The 23,188-nt window shown below is 38.2% G+C and overlaps 1 protein-coding gene across 1 annotated transcript; it reads right to left on the reverse strand.

The window, feature by feature from the left end:
* Positions 1 to 11,316: 11,316 nt before the first annotated feature.
* Positions 11,317 to 21,824, reverse strand: LOC139444730 (nucleolar protein dao-5-like). Its single transcript, XM_071225662.1, has 6 exons — positions 21,756 to 21,824; positions 19,482 to 19,640; positions 17,816 to 18,048; positions 17,101 to 17,236; positions 13,352 to 14,602; positions 11,317 to 12,636 (listed from the first exon to the last, which is right to left on the reverse strand). Exons 2-6 carry the CDS (start codon positions 19,576 to 19,578, stop codon positions 11,375 to 11,377), a joined length of 2,979 nt encoding a protein of 992 aa, XP_071081763.1. The 5' UTR covers positions 19,579 to 19,640; positions 21,756 to 21,824; the 3' UTR covers positions 11,317 to 11,374.
* Between the last annotated feature and the right edge of the window lie 1,364 nt (positions 21,825 to 23,188).

The raw sequence follows: 23,188 nt of genomic DNA on the forward strand, positions 1-23,188 counted from the left end.
GATGAAATTTAGACCCTGCATACAGTGAAACCCTGTTAATCTGGACAGTCTGTCTTGGAACTTCCCCTACAATAAGGGCACTTGACTGCACGCTGGTGGGTCCAGAGTGGGGAAGGGGGAACATGTCACCCTATTCATACAGCTGATGTGTCAGTCCCATATGTGTTGGTGCACTCTATGACTTGGTAGTGTGCACAACACCCCACCCAACCCCTCTTAAAAGTTTAGAAAATTTCAAAAATTTAAAGGAAGATGTGTCACTTTGGTCAGATGAGGTAATGGAAGCATAGTGACCCGGGTTATACATTGAGGATGTTCACTGACCTGTATTTATTCAAACTGTCTAAATGAAAGAAAAAGGGGGTTGGCGTGCATTTTTTGCTCTTGGTGCACTTGTTAACTTCTGTGTTAAGTTCTCATTTTACCATAGATTAAAGAGGGAAATCATTCACCGTGTGAACAGCTCACATTGAAGTACAACTGATAGTATTTAACATTTTTAGATATTTTAACCACATAAGGTTAAACTGTTTATCTGTAAGAAACATCATAATATCCATATTTTCATCACTATCTAACGTGCAGGGATATTCTGTTTTGACATCTCACAAGATTACAATGCAATGATGTCACAGTTTCTAGACTACTGGGCATTACCAGGACTCCAATTTCAGCTTTGCTGTGGTGAATGTATCCCTTTTTGTTTGAAATGTAATGCTGTATCTTTGGCATTTTGACTTATTGTCTATTACCGTATTCGACGTAATAAGCACCCAGGGCGCTCTCAAAATTAGAAATAGGGGGCTCTGATTAGAATATTATTTTGGTGGAAAAAAACAGGGTTGAAAGATAAATTTCATGGTTATGCTGACAGTCTGAAATGTTTATATACGACAGATATATTTTTCCAGAATTTTATTGCCCATATTTAAGGGTGCACATAGCACACGAGTGCGTCTTGTGTACATTGATCAATCGGAAGGGGTGCTAATTGGGATTGTTCACCAGCCAATGTATCAGCAAATGTTAGAGCTTATTAGAGCGGGGCGCTTATTACGTCGGTGTCGGCGTCGGCGCTTATTATTCTCGGTGTCTCTGGTTCATATTGGCAAATAGATTGGACTCCGTTATGTTGTTGAAACTCTCAGGCAGATCTGTTCTTTTTGTGCAGTGATCATAAAGTCATACCAGCAGATATCCCCAAGACTAGTCCCAGCTTTACAAGGGAAGTTGTGTACAGCTAAGCCCTTTTTCACGGGTGATCCCGCCAACCCTTAAAAAAAAGAAAAGTAAAAACAAATGATGTTTCTGTTTTTTTCCACTGGACGCACATTTGTGTGTTAATCACAATTGTGCATCTCACATACCACTCAACATTTCCTATGGACATTTTGGTATATAAAGAAGTAACACTGATATCAATGATACAAGATTAACAATATGCAACATATTGTCTGATAACCTTTTAGAGAACAAAAAATCAGAATGTGTTATCATTATTTTTTTTCTCTCATTTTTTCAATAATCAGCAAGATTTTTAACAATTATTTTTATAAACCAATGTATAATTAAAGTCTTATTTGAATAACAGTATGAATATTTGCTTAGTTATAGTACTTGAAGTCTAACTGCTAAAAGAGTGACTTGGATTGGGCCCATTTGAAGGCCTAAGTTTTAAAAAGACAATCAAAACCAAGCCAGCTAATTCTGGTTGAATGATCTACTCTAACTAGCATCAATGGAGTCAACTAATTGCAGTTGGATGATCTAATTCATTTTAGTATGGATGGTTACAAATAATCTCTCAGATTCATTGAGGAAATGTCTTTCAACCTCATCAGGAAATGGTCCCCAGAATGAGGAACCTTATCGCTCTTTACACACTCTAATTTTTAAATTAATGTTAAATGTATGTATTCTGTGATGTCTCATGAACTTATCCTTTGTGGTCCTCATGATGACAAATGACCATAATAGCAGAAATTCCTCAGAGACATGTGAAACATATTCCAGCATCAAACCACAAACCACCTGTCATTGTATACTACTCAAAAATGTTAAGCATCACCCATTTCTTTCACATAAGGGTAGTTATTCTGCCTTGCCATGCCAGATTAACTATAGTAATGTGAAATAATCATGTGATCCTTAACTTTATTTTAGTAGTATTTTTAGAAGTATAAGAAACATGGGGTATAACAATACACCCGGAAACCGAAAGGTGAGTCAGCTCACATTACTCTGATTTTGTGTACAGCCAAATCTTGTTTTGGAGTAAATAGATGATTTTAGTTGGGTCCTGACTGCATCCTTTTTCACCATAATTTTGAACCAGATAACTAGAAGACATATTAAAGCATAACATCTCCTTGGTCCCCAACGTCACTTCGTATTGAGAAGGAGTGAGTGAGTATGGTTTTACGCCGCTTTTAGCAATATTCCAGCAATATCACGGCGGGGGTCACCAGAAATGGGCTTCACACAGTGTACCCATGTCGGGAATCGAACCCGGGTCTTCGGCGTGACGAGCGAATGCTTTAACCACTAGGCTACCCGACCGCCCTGTATTGAGAAGGAAGTTTTTATGCAAACACTCCGTTGGTAGATGTAAGATGATAGTTACCGATGAATGTGTGAAAGATAGAGACAACTTTGTTGGATAAGTGGCAATAAGGATAAGTCAATACTTTAAGCTCAGTCCCTCAATTGTCGACTTTATATCAAGTCAACTTTACATCTATCAAAAACAAACAAATTCTATCATATACCTGATTCCTATGACAAAGTAGCTGTGACAACGGTATAAGGACCCATATCGAAACATCACCATTACAGTATTAAAGATTTTGTCATCCATAAATTGTATCTACTTTGTCATCTGTCAACTTCTAAGTAATGCCTATCAAACAATTCAACTGATTACTATGGTAACATAACATTAAGCAGCAATAACTGTTATCTCAAGGTTCATGTCCAGAAGCTTTCACAAATACATCACATTTTATTCGTGTTTGAAAATGTTCCACATTTTAAGCATAAGTACGGAATGTTGGTTGTTGCTGTTTTCAAGCCCTTGTTTACAGAATTTCAGAGTTGTCTGGGTAGTAGTATGGTGATGTTTCTGGAGTTGTCTCCTGTCAGTACCTGTTGGAGAGAGATGTTGACATGTTTTAGTGCTTTCATCGCATGGTGATATTGTTATCTTTTTGTTCTTCAGCTTGTCAACCACGTGCTGCTTGCTATATTATATTTGCCATAAAGCTGGTCTTGTCGTTGTATGTCATTTTCTTACAAGACTTTTATATGTATATATGGTTCTGTTATTAAATGTCTAAATACCAGTTAATATTGCCTTTTGTTCTTTGTTTTTGAGTTGAGTTTCATGCTTCTTTCAAAAGTATTCCGGCAAGATCACAGACGGGAATACCAGAAATAGGCTTCATTGTACCCAAGTTTGTCCTCTATGATGAAAGAATGCCTTAAGCTCAAGGCTACCCCAACACCCAGTCCGATATAAAAGTCCAGTTTCAACCTTCGTCAAACTAAGCTGGAATTTCTATTCATAGTCAAATCAAAATTGCCTTACGAAATCGACATCTTGTTTGTAAACAACATGGTAACTAGCATGCATATTTGATTGCAGGATTTGCACATAAAAGCGACAAAACCCTTTCTTTATTCCATCTTCCCGAGGCAAGGGAGTTTACTGACTCTAAATGTCCAGTTTCCACCCTTATCAGCTGGAATTCTGTGTCACTATCATATCATGAGTTAAGTCCCTTCTATGTTCCTCCTACTAGCCATGCCCTATTTGTAATGGGAGAAAATTACATGGGGGCATGGCGATGAGTAATTGTTTAAAAGATGGAAGACTTTGTGTGCTTGCGATTAGGTGCCTCACTCTGAAAATCTGGGTTCGATCAACCCCCAAAAGCACTTGAATTTGTGCTTTACTAAGAAAGTATCCCAAACATAACGTGTAACTGGTTGAACATGACTTTGAATACAAACTTGTGTCTGCTTCACGCCACAGTCAGCAACATTCTAGCTGTATCATGGTGATTAAATCCTGTCTGTACAAACCAGTGATCAATAGCATGAACACACCCCATGCCATCAGGGTATGATTTCACATCAGCAGCCAAGTCACGGAGCCTCACCATGTGATCCCCAATTAAGTTGGCTCTTACAAGCATCAGGTTCTGAGAACCCATTCTGACAAAGGATCACCACACGGTTTTGTTTGTTTTTTGTTTAACGCCGCACTCAGCAATATTCCAGCTATATGACAGCGGTCTGTAAATAATCTAGTCTGGACCATACAATCCAGTGATAGATATGATGAGCATCAAGCAATGCAATTGGGATACAATGACATGTATCAACCAGTCAGCGTGCCTGACCTCCCGATCCCGTTAGTGAGCATTATGAGTTGTATCTCATGACATGCATGGGTTGCTGAAGACCCATTCTAACCCGGACCTTCATGGGTCAAACCACAGGGTAAGACAGATTTGTTTGAGCATGACAAAGGACTTTAAGCCACCAGGCTAGAACTGCCAAGTGATCCGAGCCTATACTACTCACGGAAATGAAAAACACCTGTTTTTTCGACCTGAGGATCTTAAATAAATGCAGTTCATACACAAAATATGTAGATATTCAAACAACTAAATTAGTACTAATTGGGCCGTGACACAAATACAGCGTATCAAATGTTTTTATGCCTTTTTACACGTAAAAGTGTGTAAAAATGTGAATAAAAGAGACTATTGTGAAACAGGGCATAACCAGGTGTAAGTAGATCAAGGTGACCTATGACACCTTGACGACAGGTGAGAACAGGTGCATAATGCCTATAGTCTGTTTCTGCTATGTCAATTTGGACTTAGTTTTATTTTTTACTGTTGAAAGTGCCGACAAATTACCTCCTGTAAAGTACATTTTGTATTGTTCACCGAGATAAAACTAGCAAATCCAGACTAGTACTTTTCGAGTTGTTTTGTTATTTCCTATTTACAGCTACGTAACACTTTGTGTCGATTTTTAAATTAAGAAAAACAGTTTTTTTCATTTCCGTGAGTACTTTAGTTTCCCTTCAAAGGAATGATATGGTTAAACACCACATTTAGCAATATACCAGCAATATCATGATCTATCACGGCAGGGGACTCCAGCAATGTGATTTGCACATTGTACCAATGTGGAGAATCAAACATGGTCATTTAAGGGGACACAGATGGCCCCGTCATCTAAGGCACCACAATTAGCTGTGCAGAGTTGCGTCCCTTTGGCACACCTGGTACTGTGGATTCAAATCCCGGTTCACTGTCAGCACCATACTCGTGCTCCTCAGGTTTCACGAAAGTGGTAAATATCTAAGACCTGCATCACTTCGGGCTTTCCTCCCAAATCAAGCTGATAGCCTTATATATAACTGGAATACTCTTCATAGTGGTGTATCACTCTCTTCGTTTCTCACAGTTCTCATGTATGGCATCCGCGTGGAAACGCTGTCACCTAGCTATAAAGCAGACATTGCAATGTTTTATTCCCTTTATTGGCCAGGTAAACTAGAAGTGTATAACCAATGCTGACTACTATATACATACTGAGACATCAGTGTCACATACATAACACGGATCAGTAGCAGGGAGGAATGTACAAAACAGGAGCTGATGATGTACAACTGATGACAATGGTAATTACACTGATGGTCATGCATATATACATGTAACAACAAAACATATATCGGGTATACATCGTACATTTTGATTCAAAATTAAATTAACACAGATCGATAAAAATAATAATTTTACTGAGGTGGAGTTTCAATTAAAGATCTTATTGTTATCTATTATCACACAAGAATCAACCAATGAGAAAATGGCAAGATTTTTGTAAAAATAAAATCTTTTTTTAACAGTTATATTATCTGAAGTACATAAACTAACTACAGATACTATGGCAATAGTGAGAAAAAAAGCATATATTTCTGATGGAACAAAACATAATATACTACTGGTATGACATACTATTTCCCTAAAAGAAATTTACACCCTTGGTATGCAACAGGGAAATACTGTACATTATTTCCTAAAAGCCTCCATCATCTGTGACCATGTCCTTGCATGTAGAACAAGCTGGTACATTAAAAGACCTAATCACTAATCTCAAATTAGATTTTCAACCAATTATTAAAAATTAACAACTGGTACAGATGACTTGTTGAATTGTTCATCCATTTGTTCAATTGTGATGGTTAACTATGAAACACGGATTTTAGAAAGTTCCACCAACACCTTGAGTGAAATGTGGGCACCACAATAACAGATAGTAATTTTATTACACAGATCAGTTCACTTGACTTCCAGGGGGAGAAGGACGTGATTAAACCCTTGTCGAACATACACCCTGTACAGTGCCATGAAGTAGGACATAGTTTAATCGTGACATTAAATACTTTGTAACGGTGTTAATCATAGTTGGTGATAACATTAAGTATTTCCCACAAGGCTAGAAAGATTGTTATAACTTTCAAATATTTGTATTTGGCTTAAAAAAATAAAAGAATTGGTTCTCAGGCAATAGTTTTTGAAAATATATTGCAGGTGGGCAGTGTCTTTTGTGTTCAAAGCAGCATGTAACAAAATATACAGTTGTGTACAATCATCCCGGGAAACGGCCTCCCGACATTAATGTATTCCTTGAAGATTAAAATACTGGAATACAGTTTTGGACTACTATTGGCTTTGGAATATTTAACGATATTTTCATGGGGATTTTTTAAAATTGAAATAAAAACGAAATGAGCAGTGAACTTTATGATGATGTGAGTGGTGCCTGAGAACAAGACTATTATTTTTTTCAGCCTTACAGCTATTCCTCTGATTGGTCAGTGTCATTCCTAAACTATTCACCACAATTTTGGCTTTTAAGCCAATTGAATCTGTTAGATCAATGAGAGTGATTATTCTCTGGTGTTGGCGTTGGCGTTGGCGTTGACGTTTACATTTCTACCATTCAATCACTCAGAACTGAAATCCCTATTTCCTGGTAACTCATTGTGTATTCTCTATGGAGCAACTCGTCCAGAAGGTGACTGTGACAATGTAACTTGAGATCCAATACAACCTGCATATATCCAGATTTGGCACAGAAAGATGCTAGTCCACAAAACTTGAAGAATGAAAGCTCTTGACACCACAGTGAACTTACTAAGATATAACAAGACTTTGCAAAAACGTCTCATAGTGATTAGAATAGCATTCACAAAAATAGTAAAAGTTAGCGTTGTCGCATTTCAATATAAAATGCATCTAATGATCTATTTACAATGTGTTTCAAGTGATGAAGCAAATGGAAGTGGCAATTGACAATCTTTTTCTAAAGCTTCAATGTACCGTCAAATAGCCATTGATAACATCGAAGATTAGCACCAAATTTGTGGAACATTTTCAACTGTGCACCAAAACAATTACGTGCTTTATGACATCATTTACATGTTTGCCAAAGGAGGTTTTATGATTTTATTGTCCTTAAAGTGATCCACATAAGGATCTGAGTGCTATGACTAGTGTAAGTCAATGCTTTAGAGCTATCAGTCATAGTGCTAGGATCCTCTTGTGGACAAGGCCCTGTCGAACTTCATCGTTAGAGGAACAAGTAGGCCTACCGACGACAGCCAAAACTATCGTAATTTATACACATCCACAGCAATTTAAGCTTGTTCAAATGTTGATTCAAAGAAATTGTTAGAAACACAAAAATACAAATATAGCACTTCTCTTAGATCCCTCATCAAGGTCAGGGTCGGGAAAAAAATGAAAAACAGTAAGCATGCAAAAAAATAAAACCTGTAAGTATAAAAAAAATAAATTAATATTTAAGTGTGAAAAATATAAAAACAGTAAGCATGAAAAAAAATAAAAACAGTTAGCATGAAAAGAGTAAAAAGTGCAAATGCTCAAAATGAATTTTGGAAAGCAAGCTATGATTTTTCCACTTAAGAAAATGTACATATTTGAGGTCTAAAAATCTAAACAATAACATGAATCTAATAAAGATGACTGCAGCAAGTACATCAATTTCAGCTGTATATATATCTTCAAACAGCAGTCAACTTTGGTCATATCAAAGGCAGCAATGTGACAAAATATAATATAGATGATAGAACTGATACATAACATGTAAAGGCAGTTAAAGTGTCCAATTGTCAGAACAATTTACTTAATTACAAACTTAACTTAAATTCAAAATAATTTCATGAAAAGTCTATTTGGGGTGAGATTGTAATGTAGAAGACAAAACTTAAACAATTGCACTGGCGTGAATCTCACATATCACAATATTACAAGCAGGAGAACAAGGTAAAATGGTACAGGAGTTTACGATACTTCATGGGAAAAGCATATATTGCTTTTGTTAAGATCTGAATTTTGGTTTCATGAAAAGATCATGTCAATGTTTTAACAGTATTCTCCCTCAGTTTCACATAAAAAATACAAGGGGTAAATTAAGTACATCAATAAATTATATTGCTTTTCAGCCAAAAAACATTTGACCATACATCTACATCCACTGTACAAGTTTACATGTTAAAAGGGCCACTGAAACTAGAAAAGAGAAGCTTCATACTGACTGTTATTATATTGAATCCGACATGATATTATGTGGAATATCTCTTAAAATATGTTAATTATGTTACAACTTAATTTAGATCTTCTTGTCTGCTATATATACTGAACTACAAAAGTAGGGTTGCTGAATATTTCTATGTGTGCTTAGTCATGAACACTACACCTTTGGACACGCCAGAAACCTATGTTTGTGGGTTCGAATCCCGGTTCGTCCTGATTACATTTCTAGGTTTGTCAGCACCAAACCCATGCTCATGGGTTACAGCAAAGTGGTAACCATCGAAGATGTGCATCCCATTTTCCTCCCACATCAAGCTGACATGCCGTGATATAACTGGAATACTGTTACAAGCGGCGTTAAACCCAACTTACTCACTTGAACACTACAAAAAAAAATATTCCCAAAAAGAATCATGATCCCTAACTTACTTTGTTCAGTATATGATTTAGGAAATGGGTTTAAAAGCATCGCATTGGCAGATATAGTTGATAAGCATGGATGTTTGAATTTTTTATGCATGATATGTGGCAGTTTTTCAATTTCAATTTCTTAACCCGTAATTGTTTTACATCTGAAATAATGTGTGACTGATGAAGTGGAAGATTAAGCCCTGATAAATTGGAACATCAACTTTACAATGGACTGACGGGCATGATCATGAATGGTGAAAATGTCAAAATTATTATAACCCAGAATACAAAGCACTGATACTGAGTCATAGCATGTGACGTCAAAAACATTATCTTTGTTATTTCAATGAACAGTGAAATGATTTACTAATACTTAATTAACAACATCAGTACAGTATATATGACATAAGCAATTTTACAGATCTAACATAAAAAATCTTGAAAATCTTGAAATGACTGAAAGTCAACTCGTCAAAAGAATGCATTGATATCATCGCAAACGGACATTTTATTAATCATGTAGACTGGAGACTGGCCTTAGTTTACTTGATCATTTTGAGGAACACTAATTAAATATTTACATTTTATAAATTAACCATTTATTGTAAATGACACTATATATACAGACTTGAACGCACTTGCACAAAGCTTTCATAGAAAAGCAAATGACATCCTCTCTGATAATTGCGAAAACAATTAAGATACCTATTTGACATAATAAGTGCCAATGGCAATAATTGCTAATATATTGTCAAGTGAACAATCCCAATTAGCACCCCTTATGATCGATCAATGTACACAAGACTTATTTATTCGTGTTTAATACGCAATCATGTGTTATATGGACCCTTAATTCTGGGCAATTAAATTCTTGAAAAATATACCTGTCGTATATAAACATTTGAAGCTGTCAGCATAAACCACAAAATTTACGATCTTTGAACTCTTTCAATTTTTTCACCAAAATAATATTCTAATAAGAGCCCCCTATTTCTAATTTTGTGAGCGGCCTGGGTGCTTATTATGTTGAATACAGTAATCAAATACTTCTTTCCATAAAAGTACCTACAACTGATTCTACAATTTGTAATAATGTTCAATATACATGAATTTAACATATCAACAACCTAGAAAGTCAACACTGAACCACGTGGAGACCTAAAAAAATACAAAATAACATTATATACTGGTCATAGCCACATCAAGGGAAATTTCCATAAAATCTCCATCACTGTAAATAATCAAATCTGCACCAGACAATCCAGTGATGGATACTTGGTAATCATATAGCCCAACTAAACTGCTGTTTGTTGTACACAATCTGTAATACACACACAAGAAAATATGGACTTTCATATAAAGTTTGGACCCAAGCAGCAGCGCTTATACATGTTATAAAGATTTCTTTTACAGACAGGTCTAAAAGCAGGCTGGTCAGGCAGTGCTTCTTATAGCAGGGTGCTATACAGCAAATCATGTATGTCTTGATGACGATAATGACATGCAAATGAGGATATAGTGATACTATCCTGTGGTAAAAGGTTATCTACTGATAAAATATACTTTAAAATACACACTTATTATAAAGTTGAATAATGTAACCTTAGAAAAGTCATATCCCCTACATGCCTATGTAGTACAACAAGGATGATGCGTGGCACATGGTGCACATCCTCAGATACCACAGCTTATCCAACCTACTCTCAGTCCATTCAACCATCATCATCAATTGACAGAACACATTTTAAAAAAAACATTTCCCAAAATCAAATTCCTGAAATCAATGTTCTCAAGACATGGAATTTAGTTTACTCTGGCAGGACTACAAACTCGTAACAAACCATCTCTAAGAAATGTGTCTTTCTGTATGAAATGTTAAGGTTGCCATGGTTACTCACTGATTTAACACTGCTTTGAACAGTGTTTCAGTTGTATTTTCAGTATGTCAGCATGGAGAAAGCCCATATGATACTGATTTAGATGTTTTAGTGAAAGTGAGGGAAAGTTAAGAGAAACCCAAAATTTCTTCTATGGTGCTGAAACAACATGGATCCCAAATATCATTTGATTCTGGCACACTCAAGGATGCAATTTGCAAATTGTTGTGCCTTAGGCAACCAAACCACCTATACAAATATATTAGTGGGACCTGGTAAAGTTTGGCTGAGTAATTTGTTTACATTTAATCAAATGTGACTCAAGTGATGATGTGGTGTCCTTATGTCCCGAGGGAATTATCAGCCAAGGAATCTAAAGATGGATGTAATGATGGATGTAATGATGGCCGTATCAACCAGCAAGTGACCCAAAATCATTATCCCTGATCACACTATACTTTCAGTCTTACTGGACTTGGGTGCACTTGTTTCCGATTTCGCTATGTCGTTAAGCACCTCCCATGATGCCTGCCTGGGTAAGGATTTGTCTGGAGGTGGGACGAAGGTGATCTGCCCCCCAGAGTCGGAGCTGTGGAGGGAGGAGCCTGCAGAGTGGGGGTACTGGCCACTCCCAACTACACTGCCATAGTCAGACACTGCCCCTGGAGGCTGCATGTAAGATTGGGGCATATAGGCAATGTTCCCAGGAGGGGCATAGCCTTGCTGGACATACGGAACTACTCCTGGTGGGTACTGAACTCCGGAATATGGATTTGGTTGTTGTGGCTGCTGCTGGCTGAACACAGAGCCTGTGACGGACCCTGTCTCTGTGTTGTCGGAATTCTTCTCATGGTCAGTTATAGCACACAAAATGTCCCAGCTCGACTTGCCGGACTTCCCCGGTTGACCGGGCGGAGCTTGTGGAGGTTGTTGAGGAGGAGCTGCTGTAGGCATCCTAGGAACTGGTGCATACATCACTGGTGGGACTGGCTGACCCCCAGGCATCATGGCCCCGGGGTAGGGCTGCATCATGGGCATCCCTCCTGGTGGGATATAATGAGGCTGCCCTGGGTAAGGCATTGGCCCCCCGGGAACCATGTGGCCAGGGTAAGGCATGCCACTTGCTGCTGTAAATGCTGGGGTCTCGGGATGGTAAGATGCAGGTTGAGTGGCAGCTTCAAGGTCAGGTTGAGGTTTAGCACTAGCAGCTTTCCTTGGAGCAGGTTTAGGCTTAGGCTGAGGTTTAGGTTTATCAGCTGATGATTTCGTTCTTGTTTTAGGAGTGGTAGGTTCAGATTGCTCATCTTTCTCCTCTTCATCCTTTGAAACAGACTTCTTAGCTCTGGGTTTCTTGGAGGCTGTAGAGGATGTACTTTGTTTCCTTGCCGCAGCCTTCCTTGCAGTACCTTTCTTAGGAGCACCAAGCTTTCCCTTCCCTGTCTGAGAACCTGTCTCACGTAATGTCTGTGTAGAAATCTCACGGGATTCATATTCAAGGTCCCCAAGGGACCTGTAGCCCTTTCTCATGGACTCCCTTCTTGACACTCGACGGTTATCAAAGTCGTCATCTGAGTAGGCATCTATGTCATCCTGGGTGTATGACATGACAGACTCGCCAATGGAACTACTCCTCTCTCGTCGTCCTCGCCGACCATACAGAGATGACCTCGAGGCATACAGTGACTGTCGAGAACCTGATCGCTTCAGGGCTGAAACAAAAAGACAACAATCATGATGAAAGAAGGAGGAGGAAACATCGTGCTACTTAAATTGTAGTGAGACAAGGAAAATGAGTGTATTGGGGTTTAATGCTTGAACAGCATTACAATTACAAGGTGACATGTCAGCTTGATGTGCCAGGAAAGCCTTTAGAGTGGAAGAGTGAATATGATTTTATGCCGCTTTTAGAAATATTCCAACAATTCTCACACCAGAAATGAACATCACACAGTGTACCCCTGTGAGGAATTTAACCTTTGGCGTGACGAGTGAATCCTCTAACCACTAAGCCACTTAGCCATTTACCACCTTGGTGCAACCCACCAGCACCATGATAAAAGAATTAGGATAAAATATCTCACTACCTATATAGATCCTATTGTAATGAGACAATGCCATGTCAATTTCTCTTTTCACTTTCATGGTCACAATGAGAAGCAGGAGGTAAAATATACCAAAACTGTTATCAAAGTGGATTAAAGGTAAATTTGTGAACAAAATCCTTGAAACATAGTCTTTCAACAATACCAACAAAGGTTGGCTAATCCATGAAACAAACAAAAAAATGCTCTGCCTGTTTCAAATATGTTCTAAAATATTTCAGTTTCCTCCTCATGCAAAATAAACAATGTCAGATACTTAATTAGCAAGAATAAATTGAAATCATTTATATAACATGTATATTTCTGTCATTAAATCACTCACGATGATAGTTGGAATCAAGGTCATCATCCCTGAAGCGAGAGATCTGACTGGTCGGCGTTTCTGGACGCCCAACTGATTCATTGTCATCGAGGATAGACCCTGTTGAAGGTCTTGATGCTCGTCCTATCCTGGGAGATTTTCTAGAGGATTTTCTAAGGCCAGTATTTTTCTGAAAACCTCCTGCAGGTCTTCTCCCTCTCTCTGACTCTGGAGCCAGGCTCTCCTGATCATAAGTATCATGTTTTGGATGTCTTCCCCCAGTTTCAGACTGTTTCCTCTTCTCTTTCGGACTCTTGCCCCTGTTGGGTCGTAACGTATGCTGAGTGTCATGCTTAGGTTTTGTCTGATGTGGGTCAGACACCTTGATAGCAACGACCTCACTGGGAGAGGGAGGTTGTTCTTGATCTCTGACAACCCTGATATCACGGTCATCATGATCACCACGTTCGATCTGCTGGATCTCCTCCGAAGAAGATGATGGCCTTGGAGCTCGTCGGATGCTGGCAAATTCTGAACGCTTCGGTCCTGGTGACTTTGGCACAACGGGAAGAGGAGGTGGAGGTGGGATACCCTTCTTCTGGGTGTTGTTTTTATTGTTTTTGGTTCTGGTGTTCTTGACAACAGGTTCATCAACAGAGGATGTTTCATTTACAGAGTCTTGCCCAGAACTGTAGGAGGAGATCCTCTTTGCTCTCTCATCAGCCTCTGCTTCAGTTGCAGCAAAGGTGGCCCTGAATTTCGCATTACTGTGTAGTGCACTGAGAATAGGAGATTTGGGTCCATCAGAATCAACCTCCTGCTCCTTAGGCTTGTTCCTTTTGGGCACATCCTCATAATCAAATGACATGGATTTCTTAGGACTCATTGAATAGCTTTCAATGAGGGGAGCTTTTCGTTCTCCAGAGCTATTAGTACTGTCAACTTCATTGTCAACTTTATAGTTGTCTTTATAACCACGCTTGTTGACATATTCATCATTTTCACTGAGCAAGAGCTTCTTATTGGAGCCTGGTGTATCATTATATGTGGGTCCACCATTACGGGCGTCATTGTCATAGCCGTATGTTGTGTTGGAATGCTCATCCAGATTCTGCTTGTACTCTTGTTCTCTTTCGATTTTACGCTTGTGGCGGTAACAGCACACGCCGAGGATGGACAGGAAGACTAAGAAAGCAACGATTCCACCAACTATTCCAACGACCATGCCCACTGCCATTGGACTGGAGTCATTGTTGGTGTAGCCTTGTTCAGCTGGAAGAGACATCAGAACATCAAAATACTGCCTTAGAAAGATGAATGAACAATGTTCAACTATTCTTTTGATATTAATAACATGATTTAAATCTTTGATAGGCATTTGGAGTGTGAGTGAGTTTAATTTTACGCCGCTTTTAGCAATATTTCAGCAATACCACGGGTGGGGCACACGAGAAATGGGCTTCACAAATAGTACCCATGTCGGGAATTGAACCCGTGTCTTCGGCATGATGAGCGAACGCTTTAACCACTAAGCTACCCCACCGCCCTGATAGACATTTAGAACATGATTACATGACACTATTTTGAAGATAACAACTTCTGTAATCTTTGTAACAACGATTCAGGGCTACTTGCTGACCTGTCATTCATCTCATGAAGGGGCAAGAAGTACCGGTAGCCCTGAAACATTGTTACAAATAACAAAGAATTTGTTATCCCTAAAACAAAGCGTCATGTAAACATAAGACTTACACAAAAACTTGAGAAACATATACCATAATGCTAAAACTTATCAAGTGTAGATGCTGCCTTCCTGAACATGATGAAAGTGAGAAAGTATGCACATCCTACTAAATTAGCTTCAGAATATAAATGTTCATTACAGTTATAACTCGCATCATGATGAAGATGTGGATTTTGAAAGTTTGACAGATTTGTTTCCATTAATTCCATTCTAGTTTTTCAACATTTGGAATCATTACATCAAATGGGTAAGTGAGTGAGATTGGTTTTACGCTGCTTTTGGCAATATTCCAGCAATATCAGTGTGACGAGCGAACGCTTTAACCACTAGGCTATCCAACCACCCCTTACATCAAATGGGTTAACATGATCAGGCTAGACTCTATTTTGTCTTGGTTTACAGAACTTAGGATGAAAAAAGAGATATTTTGGATTAATCTCCTGTAATTTATTATCTTGAAGTTAAACCTATTGCACCTACAATTCTTTTGTAATGAATACACAACCTTGAAATCAACAGAATATAAAAGGTGGTGCTTTATATATTTTATCTTCTTTGCACTCATCTTTTTTGGTGGAAATCTGTAAACCAAGTTCAAAACAAAAGTCTTCCTTACCAATACTCATAGTCAAAGATCAGTGAACATAAAGTTAAGGTAGACACAAGTTTATGGATAACAACTTCTTTAATACTGGGGAAAGCAAAGTTTACATGTAGATCCTTATACCGTTGTCAAGCAAGCAGTCTTGCTTGACAACGGTATAAGGATCTACACAGAAACGTCGCTTTTTACAAACGTGTTATCCATAAAATTGTGTCTACCTTGTCATCCATCAACTTCTAAGTAATACCTATCAAACAAAACATATATTTACTCTAAGAGAATGCTATTACGATGTATACTACCAGACTACCCAACACTCCAAATAAACGGATTTACATGCTGGAGAAGAGAAAGGATGGAAGGAAATCAACTGGAGGGAAAATAGCCCAAATCAAAGAATAAAGGAGAGTTTTGTCCCTGCAAAACATAGCCACAAAAGCATTTAAAAAAAATTCAAAGCACCAAGATGTACATGATGTAGCTAGACAGCTAGACAACCCTTCAATGTCACAAAAATCATAAAATAATATTGATATATTTAATGTTGCAAGTAATTCCTACAAAACAGGGATGTACTGTAATGTTACCAGTATGCAGACCTGAAACTAAACAAATATATCATGAAATATTCATATAGTTATTAGGAATAGTTATTAGGATATTATCAGTTATAAACATCATTTGTTGCATGTTTCTGTTTTCAATCCTCAAATAAAAACTAATTTTGTTTTGAATAAATCCATATCTGTAGTCAGTATGCTAGATATAATATACTAATGTTAGATAATCGAAGAAGCCTTGCTTGCTAGCAATACCCTGAGTTTTACAAACAAATGAATGTCATCGCTGACTTTTACAAACAAATAAATACTTATGAGAATGTTTTTGGAAACACTATGACATCACTGACTTTGACTTGTTTGAGTTCATGGATCCTACAAATATAACATAGCATTAGGCAGACTTCTAGTTCAGTGACCTACATTAAACATTGAGTTCTATCAACAAGAAAACACTGGGACTCTCACAAAAACATTAAACGCCACTGCAGGGATTTATCTAGACCTGCTCAGGCCAATATTCGGCCCCAAGTCTGCAGCAAATGATAGTAAAAATTCCCAATTTGAATTTAATCAGACATGTCCAAATTTACAAAACTAAGAACACTGAATTATAACAAATGTTATATTTGGGATAACATTTTCTTGATAAAGTAAAAATTCCAGTACTTTTTACATATTTTTAAAAAATCAAATTTTGAACACGAACATCATTTATTTGGAAATAAGCAGGTGACGTCTTGGTCTATCCAATAGGTCAATGAATCAAAACAGAATCATTAACATATCTTTGTGAAATCTGTTACAAGATTAACTTAAAAATATCAATCATCATTATGCTGAGACGAGTTCAATCACTTACGTTTATAAGCTCGTAGGTTCAGTGTGAAGCCATAGTTGTTGCTGTTGATGTTTTTACGTTCAAGACGTATTGTTGCTCTTCCTTTCGAGGAGATCATCGAACCTGGCCGTGCTGTCCCACAAGTGTAACTTGAGCTCTGTTCACGAAGGAAACAAATTTGTCAGCATGGTCAGACAAAGATAAATATTCTTTTCCTTTTATGTATTCTCTCAACATTCTGAATGATTTTCATGATCTTACTCTGAAAACCATACTGTCATATTAGCCATGTAACAATTATTTTGGCCACACACTGTCCACAATTTTTGGCCACAATAACAGTAATAACAGCCAACTATTGCTGCAACAAAGTTGCAGTATATTGTGGCAACATAGTAACATATTGTGGCAATATACAGGCAGCATATTGTGGTAACATATATGAAGTATATTGTGGCAATTATAGCATATTGAAAGGTACATTGTGCCAACAGAGTTGCAGTACATTGTGCCAACAGAGTTGCAGTACATTGTGTCAACAGAGTTGCAGTATATGTGGAACCATTGTAGTCTACTGTGGCAATATAGATGTAATTTATTGTGACAACATTATGTCATAGTAGTAGATTGTGGCAACAAAGATTCAGTAGATTGTGGCAAGAGTAGTCTACTGTGGCAACATATTAGTCTTTTGTGACCATATTTCTGCCCTCTGATACCTGGCTAGATGACTCACCCCAGTTGATGTGCCCTCCAAGCTGACGAACAGAACCACGTTGCAGTCATCCATCTGGAAGTTGCCAATACTCAGGTCAAAGTAGTCACGGTCATCTGATGCCCGGAACTGTAGCGTGCACGCCAAAACGGACGATGATATGCCGTTAGTTCGGCCAATAATCTGCACAGTTGTGTCAGTTGCTACATCCAGAAAGCCAGCAAAGTTACAGTCCCCAGACTGGTCCATGGTGTCTGCAATATGACAAACGGACATGGTAATAAAGATAGTGAGTGAGTGAGTTGGGTTTAATGCCGCTTTTAACAGTATTCCAGTTATATTGATGTGGGAGGAATGCCCGAAGGGATGCAGGTCTCATGGGTATGGTGCTGACAAACCTAGAAACATAATCGAGGTGAACCGGGATTCGAACCCACAATCATAGGTTTCTGGCGTGTTCAAGGGACGCAACTCTGCACAGCGAATCGCGGCGCCTTAGACGACTGGGCCACCTGTGTCCCCAGTAACAAAGGTAAATAAATATAAACATGCCAAAGTTAAACCAAAAGGAACAGTTTATGGCTTCTACAAATTGGAATACAGTACAAAAACCAGTCAGGGATGCTCACGGCACACCGTCCATTACACTTAGTAAGGTTTGCCATCTTATTGTAGATAAAATTGAAGATTGACGTGTAGTCAAAAATTGTACAGCATGCCGTACAAATTTTCGGGGAGTGTTTACTGAATGTTAATTGAATGGGTGATGGTGCCATGACACCAATTGTAATCCAATTTTTTGGTTTGGGTTTTGTTTATTGCTTAAAGCCGCCCTCAGCAATATACTAGCTATATGATGTCAGTATGTAAATAAATGAATCTGGACCAGACAATCCGTTGATTGACATCATTGAGCATAGATCCACACAATTGGGATACACAATCTAATTAAAAAATCAGATCTAAGTTCTCGCTGCCCGTAAACAAAGATCTGAGGACATCCCATTACGGGTCACGTCAGAATGACCTTTTGCGAACCTTGACTGACCATTGAAATCACGAACAAGAAGTTGACATCAGCCAATTAGAAAGCAGCTTTCTTGAGCTTTACGGCATGCCTTTCAACCTGGCGACTAACATTTCAGACTACACTTGAAAAATATGTTAACACAGTTCTCCATTACAATTTTGAAAACTGAACAAATGAACATTCCGGAATTTCTAATATATGGTTGAGATTGTATGGCACTGTTTTCCACGTACTGTGCAATGCCTCCTCCGTTCAAATGTATATCCTACAGAAGCAAGAGACAGGTGGTAATTTTGACGGAATCAGTCATAAAACCCCATGTTAATATTTTCGAGGTTACATGATTAGAAATCACATACCGACTGTGACTTTCATGATCTGGTAAGCGACACTATGATTGGTCGGATGTAAGGTCGTTCTGATGTTACCAGTAATGGGATATCCTCAGATCTTTGTTTACATGGTTTAGCAATCGTGAGACGGAAGATCTGATGTTAATGAGATTGTTGGGATACAATGATACGCATCAACCAAGTCAGCGAGCCTGACCACCCGATCCTATTAGTCGCCTCTTACGACAAGCGTAGTTGCCTTTTACAGCAACCATGGGTTGCTGAAGACCTATTCTAATCCGGATCTTCATGGATCTGTACTCACATGAACTCCTTGCTGAACTGGCCTGGGCAGCCTCCAGAAACATCAGCAGCAGTAACAGTGTTGCAGTCATTTTGTATCTAGACTCATCAACGTTCATCAGGGACAAATACTACCACTCAATGGCATGCTAGTTTCCTGATTATCTCGAGTATTTGGCGCCTGAAATTCAAAAGGATTTTTTTATGAAGATGTCATTTGTAGTACACATCATTTGTCTGGATAGTATGAAATAATTCTTAGACAGTAAACATCATATACTACTCATAAGAAGTTAAGAACCACCCGATTCTTTCATATCATTATAGTTAATCTGTCATGCCTTGCCAGATATAAGCAATATGAAAGAATTAGTGGTCCTTAACTTCTTATGAGTAGTATGTATCTGGTGGTATCCATTATTTGTCTGGGTAGTATCAATGATTTATCATCCAAAACTGGCTCCCACAGGAGATATGGCTTGGGTGAGATCACAATGCTTTGCAGACCATAGTGATGTCATTGGTTACCATGACATCACAATTAAATGACAACACTAATGTTTGTCTGGTTGGTATCCATATTTTGTCTGGGTAGTATCCAAAGTTCATCTGGTTGATATCCATCATTTGTCTGGTTGGTATCCATCATTTGTCTGGTTGGTATCCATCATTTGTCTGGGTGGTATCCATCATTTGCCTGGGTAGGATCCATCATTTGTCAGGTTGGTATCCATCATTTGTATGGGTGGTATCCAATGTTTGTCTGGGAAGTATGAAATGTTTGTCTGTGTACTATCCACTGTTTGTCTGGGTGGTATCCATCATTTGTCTGTGTAGTATCCACTATTTGTCGAGGTGGTGTCCACCATTTGTCTGGGAAGTATGAAACGTTTGTCTGGATACTATCCACTGTTTGTCTGGGTGGTATCCATCATTTGTCTGGTTGGTATCCATCATTTGTATGGGTGGTATCCAATCAGGGGTCCGGAAACCGTCATATGCGCCGGACATGTCCGATTGGGAATCTCAAATGTCCGGTTTAAAATATTGCTTACCGGATATTTAAATTTTTCTGTCCGGACATTTTAAAAAGTATTGTCCGGACATTCTTAAATTTTGACCGGACATGATCAACAGTTAGGACTGAGCTGTTTCTGTCTGCAGTTGTAACACAATGAAGATTATCTACACTGACAAGCTTTGTTTGTTTTGATTGCTGTAAATACATTGTACCTACATGATAGTCCAATCGGTCAATCACTGTAATAGGCAATAAACTGAGTTGACACTGATTAATCGAGGATTAATTACTGAGAACATCTTGTTAATTTGCGTGAAAGGTGTTTACAACTGTACCTAAATACCTTGCATCATCGATGATTATCCTCACAATGCTACGATACGTAACCTCAGACAAGAAGCGAAAGGGAAGTTCTAGTACAATGAAGTATGCACTCACTGTCTGGGTGATCTCCATCCAGTATTTAGAGAAATTGCTCTAAAGTGGTCAGTGGGGAGAAAATATAATCACATTGTAATCAATATTTTTAAAAAACCATCCACAATGATCCATAAACATGATAAAAAGGTTTTGATTTTATCACAAGCAGAATTCAATTCTTATTCTGAGGAAAATATTACTATGTCAGTGTATCTTGTTACATCTCATCATTAAGATATTAATCTAGACAATGGCATAACCAAGACAACGGCTGAAACAAAAATATTAAGATATTTAATTAGGGTGTTATTTAAAGAGCTTATAAAATCACTCTATTTATAGCTTAAATGCAAATAACACTTCCACAAGAGAGCCTATTAATAGCTCACTGCTATTGTCTTGAACAAAAACAACTTGAACGCAGCTCGAAGCCCAAAGGAACTGTCCTTGTTTTCCATTACCATTAACTTCTCCTCCGGGAGCTGGGACATGGCTCTTCACATTCCAAACATGTGTGGCGATTACTCATTCCTTGCACAGCCACGCAAACCAACTTTCACGTGTACACGACAAAACAATGCATTAATGAATGTATTGATAAGAAAAAACGGACGCAGGCGCTTGATATCTGTAGTTGTAATTATCTAACTTTGTATTAACTAACATTCATATGTTTGAGGAAGTGGTGTCACTGTTATGTTATGAAGAGTTACGACATAACTCGCTTATTTATTTTTGTCCAGGTAAATAAAGCCACGCCCTGAACAGGTGTGTCGACAAAAAAGTGCTGGTAGAGCCTGTCCCCACCCCATGGCGCGACTGCCCCACCCAACAACCTATCTACGAAAAACTCACCTTTCATTAAGTCGCGTCCATTGTAGTGGCCTATTTCCATAAGGACGCCATTTTGTTGTGCGATATCTGTCTACCTGTAAAGGTAATACTAACTGACAAACACAGGTGTGCCCAAAATTGGTCTGAAAACATTAAAGTAACATAGATCAGTCGAATTTTCTTTCAGCACTTTTCATAGCTTAGATGCATTGTGCTATTTCCTTTCTTAATATTCGATACGTTCTATATTTTTTACTAAAAATAAATAAATAACCGTTATGTTGCATTGGTACAGCCTTGCACACCTGGACGTGAATAATGTACGTGTGGAATTAGTCATTGTGACACATTGTCACAAACTTTGAACGATTCGGTGGAAGGGAGATAATTGCTGCGCGCATTGTTGAAGTTTCACCTTTCAGGGGAGTCCCCATTCCACTCCTATGCGGTCGTGGGAACAGGACATGCTTCGATGAGCTCTTTCGGTGATACCAAAGCGGAAGAAAAGACGCACATTAAAGATACAAACATATAAACAAGAATGTGCATACCTTATACAGCGAAACGAAGGGCATTTCTGGTTTCTACTGAGGATTTTTAAACGCTTCAATTTAACATTCTTGGATTTGCAGCTTAGAAATTGTAATTGGAAATGTATTTTTATCGTGCTGTTTAAATTGTTTGGGGTTTATTGTTGATTTCTTGCTTGATTTTTCTGTTTTGGGGAGTTGTCTATTTTTCTGTTTTGAGTTATTTTTTGTTTATTGTTTCGGTATTTATTTGCGATTTTCTGTCAAGCTATTCCTTTCTCATGTACACTACAGAAGCATTGTTTTTTCTTTGTTTTTTCCTTGATGACCAATCTGGTTACAATGTATGACCTGGCTGATTGTGTGTCATCGCACCCTGATGGTTGCTCATACAATCAATAAATCAATCAATCAGTCGACTATTCATTATTGTCTGGTCCAGATTCGTATTATTTACAGACCGCCGTCACATAGCTGGAATATGGCCGAGTTCGGCGTTAAACAAGACACACTCAAACAAGCACCCATGATAAAGTTGTAATTATTAACCAGAATACCTGAATTACAAGCTTTCAACACATGTTGTAAATAGTCCCCTTTAACATGGAGGAGTATATTCACTATATATGTATGACTTAAATCTGCATACTCAGGACAAACATGTATATATATATGTCAGCTACTATATTGTGCCTGTCCCAAACCTGAATATTTACATGTAGACAGTCGTGATGCAGTTGTGACATTGCTGATTGCCGCATAAAAGAACAGTCACTCGCTCCTTCGTGGAGGGGGGTTTTCAATACACACTACATCGTTGTTAAATATGTTAGCAGAAGGAATATTATGTGAGCGTAATCCTTGAAATACAAAAAAAATCATAAGTGTGAGTTTAAAGACAAACGCATGCACATGACCTCATTA

This window comes from Haliotis cracherodii, unplaced genomic scaffold (assembly GCF_022045235.1).
Source record: "Haliotis cracherodii isolate W230 unplaced genomic scaffold, xgHalCrac1.p SCAF_6, whole genome shotgun sequence".
Classification (NCBI taxonomy): domain Eukaryota; kingdom Metazoa; phylum Mollusca; class Gastropoda; order Lepetellida; family Haliotidae; genus Haliotis; species Haliotis cracherodii.

Bases quoted from the DNA above. Each gene is read 5' to 3' on its own strand.
- LOC139444730 (XM_071225662.1), bottom strand. From the start codon at position 19,578: ATGAACGTTGATGAGTCTAGATACAAAATGACTGCAACACTGTTACTG. The intron at 14,603-17,100 runs GTAAGTGATTGA...TGTCTCTTCCAG, and splicing joins GAACCTACGAGCTTATAAAC to CTGAACAAGGCTACACCAAC. The intron at 12,637-13,351 runs GTGAGTGATTTA...TTTTTGTTTCAG, and splicing joins CCTTGATTCCAACTATCATC to CCCTGAAGCGATCAGGTTCT.